Source organism: Babylonia areolata, chromosome 28 (assembly GCF_041734735.1).
Source record: "Babylonia areolata isolate BAREFJ2019XMU chromosome 28, ASM4173473v1, whole genome shotgun sequence".
Classification (NCBI taxonomy): domain Eukaryota; kingdom Metazoa; phylum Mollusca; class Gastropoda; order Neogastropoda; family Buccinidae; genus Babylonia; species Babylonia areolata.
The window spans coordinates 19,309,100-19,321,273 of NC_134903.1; the positions used below are offsets into that span (position 1 = coordinate 19,309,100).

General features: G+C 41.5%; 1 protein-coding gene across 5 annotated transcripts in view; it reads right to left on the reverse strand.

Annotated features, from left to right (window-relative positions):
- Nucleotides 1-12,174, reverse strand: part of LOC143301950 (uncharacterized) — an 83,036-nt gene that overhangs the window by 18,617 nt on the left and 52,245 nt on the right. For 4 of the 5 annotated variants that reach the window (XM_076616422.1, XM_076616420.1, XM_076616423.1 and 1 more), the window contains 9 exons: nt 11,757-11,932; nt 11,494-11,605; nt 9,794-9,882; nt 6,079-6,227; nt 4,690-4,815; nt 3,847-4,074; nt 2,510-2,658; nt 676-753; nt 130-252 (listed from right to left, as the gene is read on the reverse strand). In XM_076616422.1, coding sequence (XP_076472537.1) covers nt 130-252; nt 676-753; nt 2,510-2,658; nt 3,847-4,074; nt 4,690-4,815; nt 6,079-6,227; nt 9,794-9,882; nt 11,494-11,605; nt 11,757-11,932 — 1,230 coding nt within the window. The remainder of the gene's footprint in view (nt 1-129; nt 253-675; nt 754-2,509; nt 2,659-3,846; nt 4,075-4,689; nt 4,816-6,078; nt 6,228-9,793; nt 9,883-11,493; nt 11,606-11,756; nt 11,933-12,174) is intronic. The other variant, XM_076616421.1, reaches the window with a different exon arrangement.

Genomic DNA, 12,174 nt, shown 5'->3' on the forward strand with positions numbered 1-12,174 from the left:
AGAAGAACAGGAAAGGGCGGACTGGAAACCTTGAAAACAGCCTTATATTGCAAAAGTTACCTCTATATACCTCCAATCTTAAAAGTTCAGACCACTAAGTACACACTATACACCAAAGTCAAGACCAACCTGCTTCTGCGGCCAGGGGAGTAATCATCCTGGTAGGTGTCACCATGGCGACTACGGACTCTGCCCATGCGACCTCTGTAGTAGCTGGACTGGCTGCCCGCCGGAGAAAAGCGCAGACGGCTCCTGGCCAAACACATTTCATTTTTTTTTTTTTTTTTTTTAAAGCAAAAATGAAATAACATATCTGTCAAATAACATTTCCTAATTTACCGACTTCACCATATATATATTCTCATATAATTTGATGAACTGTGTGATATTTTTTTCCTTAAACATTGTGACTTGTATAATTTTGCCAAAATATGGGGTTCCACATGTCATCAAAATACAGAATACATTATCTTGAAATTGGGTGGTGTGAATAGTTTGGCAACTGAAGAATAGGGCAAAAGCAAGGGAGAGCAATTTTGTTTGAAATCCAATCACGTTCTATTGACTGTTGACACTGTGCAAAAAAAAAAAAGGCATAAAATAATTACCACTGCAATCTGTGTACTTCGTTATCATTACTTTTATTAGAATTATTATTACTACTATTGTAATTACCTGCTTTGAACAGTCTTTCTCGAGCAAAATTCAGACAAGTGAACTTGATCAAATCCCACCTCCATCTCCTCCCCCTTCCTGAAATCATGCCCACAACCATGTGAACCACCCCTCCGTCTCCACAAACATGCCCACAACAAAGTGAACCACCCTTCCTCTACAAACAAGCCTACGACCAAGTGAACTGCCCCTCCTTCTCCACAAACATGCCCACAACCATGTGAACCACCCATCCTTCTCCACAAACATGCCCACAACCATGTGAACCACCCTTCCTCTACAAACAAGCCCACAACCATGTGAACCACCCCTCCTTCTCCACAAACATGCCCACAACCATGTGAACCACCCCTCCTTCTCCACAAACATGCCCACAACCATGTGAACCACCCATCCTTCTCCACAAACATGCCCACAACCATGTGAACCACCCCTCCTTCTCCACAAACATGCCCACAACAAAGTGAACCACCCTTCCTCTACAAACAAGCCCACAACCATGTGAACCACCCCTCCTTCTCCACAAACATGCCCACAACCATGTGAACCACCCCTCCTTCTCCACAAACATGCCCACAACAAAGTGAACCACCCTTCCTCTACAAACAAGCCCACAACCATGTGAACCACCCCTCCTTCTCCACAAACATGCCCACAACCAATTGAACTACCCCTACTTCTCCACAAACATGCCCACAACAAAGTGAACCACCCTTCCTCTACAAACAAGCCCACGACCAAGTGAACTACCCCTCCTTCTCCACTCCTCCACAAATATGCCCACAACCATGTGAACCACCCCTCCATCTCCACAAACATGCCCACAACCATGTGAACCACCCCTCCATCTCCACAAACATGCCCACAACCAAGTGAACCACCCCTCTGTCTTCACAAACATGCCCACAACCATGTGAACCACCCCTCCTTCTCCACAAACATGCCCACAACCATGTGAACCACCCCTCCTTCTCCACAATCATGCCCACAACCATTTTGACCCCCCACCCCACCCCCCGCACCTCTCAGCCCCCCACACACATGCCCACAACCATATGAACCTTCCTAATCCATAAATACACCCATTACGATTCTGAACCACCCCTCCTTCACAAACATGCTCACAACCAATGTGAACCAACCCAACTCCACAAACATGCCCATACCCAATGTGAACCACCCCTCCGCTACGAAATTGCACACAACCATTATCATTCAACCACCCCTCCTCTTGAAAAATGCACAAAACCATTGTGAACCACCCCACCTCTACAAACACGCCAACAACCACTGTGATCCACCTCTCCTTCAAAAACGTGCACACAACCAACAACTCACCATGTCCACAAACATGTCCACAACTACTGTGTATTCTCCCCCATCTCCAAAACATGCCTACACTCACACTGTATCCACAACCACTAATCCCCCACAAAACACACCCACAAACTACCGTGTTCATCAATCTCCAATGCAATCCATATCATACCCACAACCATGGTTTACCTACCCCCTCAAAAACATAACTACAACTTCTAAAATAAACACTTTCAGCACAAAAACATTCTTCAGTTCATGAGACCAGGAATCAATGTTAAAAAAAAATAATAATAATAAAACATATAAAAAGAGAGAGAAAGAAGAAATGGGAGTTGTTTTGCTTCACTATTTACAAAAACAACATTCAGAACAGTCAGTTATATCATAAGAGGCTTAAAACATACATTACATGGCAGTTTCAACATGATCAATAGACATGCTTCACTTCTCTGTTTTAGTTTAACAACTCTGAATCCCTTTAGTGGTACTAAGATGCCAAGCAGCCAGCACTCACTCGTCTGAAAAGCTGTCTTGGTAGTCAAAACTGCGCTGACGGAACTTGTGCAGGCCACGTTCATCAGGACGATTCTCTGGACGCAACTGACCGGTCTTCTCCATCTTGTCCAAAAAGTTGCTCTGACACTCACGACTGGCGAAGTCCACCTGCACACCACCACAGCCTTGTGTAATACTGGTCAGCCTTTCTATATACAATGACATAACCCTTCACACACAACACATGCTAGTTTGTGGACCATGTTAATGTTGTTGATTGTTTGTTTGCTTTTGTTGTTGTTGTTGTTGCTTTTTTTTTTTTTTTTTTTTGGCTGTGGACCATATTGTTGATTGTTTTTATTGTTGTTGTTGTTTTGTTTTTTAAGAAAAGAAAAGTATTGTTGTTCATTACCAATAATTCTTTAATTGCCAAATGTTTGCTGTTTAACATGCAGGTTTCCGAAGTAATGCTTTATGCAGATGACACTCCTATCTCGTGGAGAGGGCACCACCATACAGACAGGAAGATGGAGACAATGAGAGCCCATTGCAGGCTGTTATGCGTCAAGAGAATGTAGATGACTTTTTAAGCTGTTACTTGAACTTGCGTGGTCGAAAGCGTACCTTGTACAGTATCTTACTGACAAGGCACTTCAGATTACCCTGCAATTGTTTTCTTATTTCCTAATTTTGATAATACATAAGGTGTAACATGTTATCAGGCACACATTAAAACGATAAACGAAAGTGAAAAAGATAAAATTTGAAAGATCACTGATGAGTCAATTGCTGTCACTGCCACAGCCTTGTTTGAACCTTCAGTCGAAGTCACTGTTAAGCTTTCTTCAAATGTTGCATCACCTGCATGCTTGTCTGCTCTGTCAATATCTGCCTTCTTGAATGCATTCATGAGATAGCTGTTATGGAAACTTGCCAGCGTGTATGAGAAAATGTAACAGGTGCAATTTGGAATAGCGGTTCACAGCATTCCAGTTTTAATCGCTTTTAATATCATACATCCTTGTTCAGGTCAAGCTCAATACTACTTCTTCCTTCAAGGGCTGCAACTCCCACGTTCACTTGTATGTACACGAATGAGCTTTTATGTGCATGACTGTTTTTACCCTGCCATGTAAGCAGCCATACTCTGTTTTCCGGGGTAAAAGCAATTCAGATTCATGACAGTGTTTTAACGAATCTAAACCATAAGTTGAGCATATAAAGCACATGGATCTACGTCGCCTTACAGTCTGTAAAATACTGGTATATGTATTTTAAAACCCGTGGCTGACACTGTTTTGTGCAGCATTTGTGTGATGAATGCACAGTGGAGCAAGGTGTCCCCTTTCCACTCACCATGACTCTCCTCTTGCCCAGAAGCCGACTCTTCATCTCATTGACAGCGTACTGGGCATCATCCAGGGTGGAGTAGAACACCAATGCCCGCCACTTCTTGCGGTCCACAAACGTGTACATGACCTCCCCAAACTTCTTGAAGACGCGGTAGATGTGCTTCTCGTTGATGGTCTCCCCACAGCCGTCGATCCACACACAGTTGGTAGGCATGGTTTTACCAAACCCCAGCTTCAACACCAACAGACAGGCACCATAACTAATCCAATAGCATACTTGTCAATGCAGAAGGGGGCAGGGGGAACAGTGGAGTGAGGAAAAAGGAAAAGAGAGTGGATTTGTTTTGGAAACAATCTGTTTTTTGCGTTTTCAGAATTCAAGTATTCAGCCCAGTCAAGCACAAGGCTATCGAAACAAGACAAGCTATCATGTAACAAACCTATCTCAGCTATAAAAAAAAAAACAACAACAAAAAACGAAGATTACACAATACACAAACCCTATTAGCCTTGGACCTAGATAACTTCATTCCATATATTAAATATTCCAAATAAAGCAAACAAAATTATAACTTACATGAAACTGAACAGTTGTTTTGGAAGTGATTCATTAAGCAAGAGAAGCAAAATATTCATGGTTTACATGTGATTCTTACTGGAGGAATGAGAATGCACAGCTGAACATTCTTGGCCACATCACTAATGTTCAAACAACTTATAGGAATTCACTCCTATCTGTCGAACTTAAAACTTTTCCCCCCGTCTTTTCCACAACTTGACCACAATCATTACATAGAGGTGATCACTTACTCATCACACTGGACTCAGCAGATTGCATGCAACTGACCTTGATTTTGTTGGCTCCAATGTGCTCTCCTTCCATTTCTCGAAGAGCCTGTACCACGCTGCTGATGTCTGTATACTGCACAAAGGCAAAAGCTGAGGCTGCCCCTTGTCTCTTGATATCAATGTCCTGCACACACACACACACACACACACACACACACACACACACACACACAAGAAGTGTTAATGCTCTCTTTCTTTCCTCCCAACTCTCACAAACGCATAAGCACTTATGTTGTATACATGCAAATTCAACCTCCACCACTGCCGAAACAGCTCTATCTGTCAGGGAAAAAAAACATGATGTGAAAAATAAATTTCCTTTGCTCTCTTTAACTAATGGACAAAGAAGAGACCATTTGTCTGGAAACATCTGGAAGAAACAAGACAAATGATAAGTGTTCTATTCATTTCTGTCACAGGTGCGAACACATCCACACACACACACACTGATCGCATCTGATACAACTGATCTCTCAATCTCATCTGCAAGTTTTGAGAGGAGGATTACCTCTGCTAATGAACCGCATCAGGGGAAGACTACTTCTGTCCAGAACTTAGAATCCACTTCAGCTTCATACTATTATGGCCAGAATCACTTTTCAATGTCCATTATCACTTCTGGCACCTTAATACCAACATCCTATCATTTTCATGGGTGTTTTCTGGAGACAGGGGAGGAGTGGGTGGGTGTGGGACATGCAGGAGACCCCCTAATGACATCATTCACATCCCTGGTTCAAGCTGTTTCTTTTCTCCCTTCCTGGCACTGTAAAGTTAAAATAAAAATAATCACACCCCATTAATCATTAACCAACCACTACCAAAGCACAGTGGTTCATAGCACTAAGAAGGTGTAGGAGTTCAACACCAAAACTGGATCTACCTCACTATGCAGCTTTTCAGCCCCATTCGCCTATGCCCCGAGTGGAGTGGGCCACAGAAACAGGAGGGAAAGCAGGCTAGGACCCTGTTATCATGTTTCATCCACTTCATGGATGCTTCTCTGTCTGGGTGTTCTCAGCAATTTCTCATGCATTTACTGATTTCAGCTTATTGAAAACCCACTCACATTCACCTTCTGAGGAAGAGTTATGATTCCACACCAAAGCAGGTCCTTCTCTTTTCAAGGACTGACATGTGAAATACAAACTACAGCCCTGTATTGCCATTTCAAAACCAATGAGCATAAAAGAAGGATCATCTGTATAATCCTCATAGATTTTTTTAATGAAAAAAAACCAACTTGTTAAAAGCTCTGTCAAGATAAAACTTAATCTAAATAATCTTGCTTTTCCCCTTCCTAAAAGCATGGAAAAAAACAAACAAATGAAATTAAACAGCAGCACACATTTTATTCAGACAATCACATCCCTAGCTTACGACTTACTATGACTTCACCGAAGGGGCTGAACTTGTTGAGCAAGTCTTGCACACTGGTGTCTTTCTCCAGGTTCCCCACAAACAAGGTGCGCGTTGATTTGGGGTGGAATTCATCCAGGTCATTCTCGTTGGTCCTGATGTCCGCATCATCCACTTCTGCTTACACACACACACACACACAGACATACATTGGTCAGTGAGACAGAACCCAAGCAACAGACAGGACACACTGCTTTGATAAATTTCAAATACCTTAAACTAACAGTCCTAGTTTACTTTCACTAAACAGAAATGATGCAATACATAAACAAATGTGAAGCGAGTCCAGGAGTAAGTGAAAAATATTCAACTAAGCAGCCGGTGAAGTATGCTGACCAAACAGGATATGGACACACAAGGTTTTCTTCATTCTACGAAGGACAGTGACTTGAAAGTGTGTGTTCATCTGCATTCACAGTAACATCAGTCTGTAAACAGTATTGTAACAAGTCTCATTCATTTGTCCATGGCAAGCAAGCTGACGAGGGTGTCTGCTAAGCTAAATTCACCCTTTCTGCGTCCATTAAGGAATGCAGTCAACAAATCTCAGTCCACTGTTCAGTTCAAAGCCTAAAACTCATTCTTCACCCTTCCTATCAGTTGACAGCCAACACAGTTTCCTCTCCCTTCCTACATCCCTATCACTACCTTATCAGTACTGACCCACTGCACCAGTCTCTGTCAAGTTAACTCTCTCCATACGAACGGCGAAAGAGACGACGTTAACAGCGTTTCACCCCAATTACCACCATCAAAACATTGCAAGCGGAAGGCTCTTATACTGAAGAGGTGAATGTTGACAAAGAATACCACAATTCTGACGACAGAAGCTAAAGGTTGGGTCATGAGACACCCACTGGACATCCGAGGGGTCTGTGTAGAGGAGAAGAGAGTGAGTTAAAAAAAAAACCACTTGATGTTGAACCTATCAACCAAACAACGTGTGACCCTAGCCCAATGCACATGCACACATACAAACACAAACATGAAACAAACACACACACATGCGCTCTCTCTCTCTCACTCACTCTCTCTCTCTCCATATCTCCCACTAACATTCCTGACAGGCACTTCCTGTTGCCATGGAATCCAAGGAATTCAGAATGCTCTCTCCATTTATAATTTTCTCTTTTTTTCTTTCTTTTTTCTTTTTCAAGAAAGGAAAAAAAAGCATCAGCAGATGTTGTGTTACTGTGAAAAAGACTTCAGGGAGAAAAATTTAAAAAAATAATTACAACAACAACAACAACAACAAAAAAAATCACCAGTCGACAGAATAGACACTTTACTGTTCTGAGATGCTCAACTGGTATGCAACTAAATAACGCTCAACATTTTCTCTGTGCCACATTCAAGAGGCGCAGTCAGTCATCTGTCCCCATAAGGAATCCTGTACATCACCTAACACACATAAGTTCTTGGGCTTTACACTCAAGATGCCTTAACCCTTTCAGCACCAAACCCATTTAATGCTCTGTGACAACTGTTTGCCAAGGGACCTCTTGGTCAAGGAGAGTATTAATTAAAACAAATATATATTGCATGCAAAGTGCAAAACGTTACTTTATCTATACTTTAAATAATATCTATAAAGCCCCCCTGAAACTGATAAACCCCAATGACAGTGCAAGAATCACCAAGGGTCAATATTAACCTTCGTTTTTAAATGGTACATAAAGACAAAAAAGAAAGAACAGTGAACAGTGTTTCCTACACTAGCCTAAAATCTCGTGTAAAACATATTTTCAGCTCGCAATGGTACTTCGGTTATAGATCCCAGATCTAAATAACATTCACTGCAGCCATCGAGTGTATCACCGCATCATCGCATCATCGACTGATGTAATTCAGCAGACACAAAAAAAAGAGAGGCAAGGCCTATTTGTGATACACACCTTATTCAGTTGAAAAAAAAAAAATTAAATCATTAAAATGTGTTCTATATCTAATATCATAAAACTTTGGGAAGAAAAAAAAAGGGGGGCATCTTAGCCAGTTCAAACTAAGCATATATGGTTGAAAAGTAGACAGACAGACTAACAGAGCTAAAGTATGCCTACCAACGGACTTAAGGAATTGTCATTTAAACTTTTGGGGTGGGGCTAGCATGATATACTGATTACAGTATTTGAGGTGATAATGCCGTTTAAATCATATATTGGTGTATCTCACCCCCGAAATCGGAGTATGGCTGCCTACATGGCGGGGTAAAAACGGTCATACACGTAAAAGCCCACTCGTGTACATCCGAGTGAACGTGGGAGTTGCAGCCCATGAAGGAAGAAGAAGGTGTATCTCCATTATTCAATACATCATCTAAAGACCACAGGAAAGGAGACACTGCCATCACCTCAGGCACACTTCAACATGGGAGACATATTCTCCACAGATCCGTGTTGAATAGGCTTACAAAAACTACAACCCGGTCCTTTCAATTTCTCTTTTATGTTCATTCAAAAAAATTCACCATCTGCTTGAAATATTCATATGCAGTAAACATGTCGCTGGTCTAAGTTAGTATCACTGTATTTGTTCTGTCCAGAATGTTCTTTTTCTTTTATCTGTGAACAAGAAAAAACGAAGTCATGCTGTTCAAACCCATACATCAATCATGGCTTTCTGAATCAGGATCCTCAACCAAATAAACTGTTCATCATCAACAAATACAGCTCAATCCAGAAGACTTACATATGACTGAATATTTCATTTGTTTCCCCACTATGTTCAAACCAAATTTGGTGCTGGCAGACTAAGTATTTCCAGAAAAAAATGAATATGTTAGTCTTCAATGGACAGACAGACACACACAAAACCAAACGTCAAGTTATTACACAGACCGACAATGTTGACACAAGCGAGACCAAAAAGCATTGCCAAATGCTGCAGTTTTTGTTGCATTAAGTGACAAATGGCTCTGGTGGCTAGAGAGAGATCACGCAAGCGAGCATGTCTGTGTTCCCTGTTAAAACTAGGTTCAGTGTGAAAAACATACTGGCACATCACGTCATGGGCACATCAGCATGGCTATGATCCCGAGGACAGGAGTGAATAACTTTTTGTTTGTTGCTTTCATTCAAAGTGCATTTGTTTGTTTGTTTTAAATTCAAAGCATACTAGATTTCATCAAAACAACTCCGGATTGGTTCTCAGCAAGATCTAAGGAATGCATGAACACAGAACAGTAAGGAATGCATGAACACAGAACAGTAAGGAATGGGAGCATTTCATAATCAGGACGGATAAGAAAATGGAAAAGTGCACCAACATACTGGCAGGACAGCCTGTACACTGATCACAAACACAACATGCGTCCCACGTTGTGTGACACAAAACAGCTTTAGTGTCTGTTGCTAATGAATACATGAGACATTAACTCCCATGACTACTAAGTATTTTGAGTTTTACACTCACAGAAAAGAGGTTATTTACACCACAGCAAGAACCTGAGCACTGAAAGTAATCATTGTCAGCTTCATCCATCACAAGATCCTTTTTTTTTTCTGGATAAAAACGTCTTTTCAAAAATAGAAAAAAGAAAACAAAAGAGCAGGCCAGGGTTAAGGAGCAGTATAGACACAGCTGTCTGTCAGGCCAGCAGACAGTGAAGATCAACTGACAGCTGTCATCACTATCTGTCAACATTAATCACACACACAACACCAAAGGGACTTGTCTACACTTACTGATGCCTTCATGGGCAGTGACCTTGATCTTGGTCCCAAAGAACATCTTGCCCTGCGAGGCTTCCAGCGCTTTGCTGGCGTCTTCTGGCCTGGAACACACACACACATCCAACCACACATATTAACCCTTACATTGCCAGCTATGTTCAAGCTGCAAAGAGCTGCCAGCCAGCTGAGTCAGCTGCACAGTACAGCTAAAAACCAGCTGTGCAGCAGAGCAGCCAGTGTAAATGTGGGGTATTCGTTTTTACTCTGCCATGTGGCACGAACTCTTCTCCACTGTCACTGTCAGCAGCAAAATCATTTTCTGCCAACTGAAGCTTGCTGTCCCATATAGCATGGTCTAAAGCGAGACTGCTGGTTACAATCTTAACTGGTTGAATAACTCGCCACAGTTCAAACTAAAATTTAAAAAGCCGCTGAAACTTACTCCAAACCGCACGAGAACTGGTTCAACAATGAGAAAAATGTTTCCAGTACATGTGGCAGGAAGTGCTCGCTGAGTTAGGTGTTATCTATTGAAGAGAAGCACAAGTTTGTTAACTCCTAAAGTGACCTAAGGGTTAACTTCACTGTATGTCAGGAACACACACTTTGCCCACTCTTCAAATAAATGATAAATCTAATATTCACAATGGAGGAAGAGGAATCAGATTTCAAGGAGAGGAATCAGATTTTAAAAACAGAATAATTTCAAATAAAAATAATAAGCTGAATGCGTGAATGCTTAAGAGAGTTTCCACTGAAAGGTTTCAGTGACTGGCCAACCCTTTTCTTCCTTTCTTCCTTCTGCTTCTTCACCTGAACAATAATAAATTTTAAAAAAGTTAATTAAATGGACACCCCAGTCTCTGCAGTGAAGGCAGCTGTACACTGTCAGTCATCTACACGTTTCCTTACCATTCACAGTGTTTCCAGCCTATAAGGCGTAACTTTTTTCTTTACTCAAATCTAAACCCTGCACCTATTGGCTGAATGTGTCCCACCTGTCTGAAAACTAATATTCTGATGGCCACTCAGTGCCACCTCTCACAACTAAATCAAGATCTGACAACACGCTTGATCATAATGAATGCACAAGATCACACTGAATAATAATGACCTGCTTCAGTCTTACCACTGGTCAATTCACCTTTGTACCAAATGGAATCCTAATTACAAATGATACCAAAGTTAAAGTGAATGTCATCATGATCCACATGGCATTAATGTTTCATGGTGCAAAAGCTGATAAATCAGAAAAATTAACATATCGCCTTCACATCTTTTCAAGCACGTACGCAAAGCAAGATGATAGCTGGGACTTGAAGCACACAGCTGGCAGACTGTTACTGCACCGGGGTTTGACAACAATGTGAGGCTTCAGAATAGTAGAAATCGTACCAGTTGAAGAAGAAGCAAATAACAGAGCCAAGTTAACAAACAGACAAAAAGACATCTGATTCTGACTCTGATGCAGGTTTTGAAGATAACATCACTACTCACAAAACAACACCCAGGGTCAACAGAGCTATTCTACACTGATAAATAATGCACTGTATCACTTTATAGGCAATGCACTAATAATAATTGCCCACAGATCCATATAATATTTGCTCCTGAAGACAATGCTACATGTTATATATATATATTCGAAACAAATCAACACTGTGTACAAATAAATACCCCAATCCCCCAGCCTGTCAGCACTTCAAACTTACTTTCTGAAACTGACAATGGCATGCCTGGAGTCGTTCTCATTGACAATCTGAACTGTGGTCACCTTGCCGTGCTTCTTGTACTCATGGAACAGGCCATCACGCAGACTGGAATCTGCAACAGTAAAATACTACACTGCATCAAACTGCACAAATCTTGAAAATCCCTGACATTATCTGACTACTGATTACTGGCCATTTTACACAATACTTTAAACTCCTCCCACACAGCCTGCCGGCCATTTGCCTCACAGTTCCTAACTCACCACTGGAGCGGGCAGGCAGACCAGTGATGCAGATGCCCAGTGGACGCCGGTCATCACTGTCCGAGTCTTTGAGCTTGTCACTGGCCTTCTGGTCCTTGAGGTCACTCAGGTTGGCAATGGTGGACTTGAGACCAATAGCTGACTGGATGCGACCCCCAGCCTGGCTGCTCCCATGACTAAGAAAATAATAAAGAATAAGATGACGAACTGTCAAGGTTTTTCCCCTCAAAATAAACAATGTCACAATAGTGAGGTAAATGCTTAATCATGTACAGGTAAAAGGGGATATGAAGTGGTCTGGCTTATGGCTTACATAAATAGATTTTAGGTGGTTTTGACTTGTCTAATACTTCTTAACGCAAATAAATGTGTATGATGAGATTTTTTTTTTTTTTAATATCTAAATGTGATGCTTTGA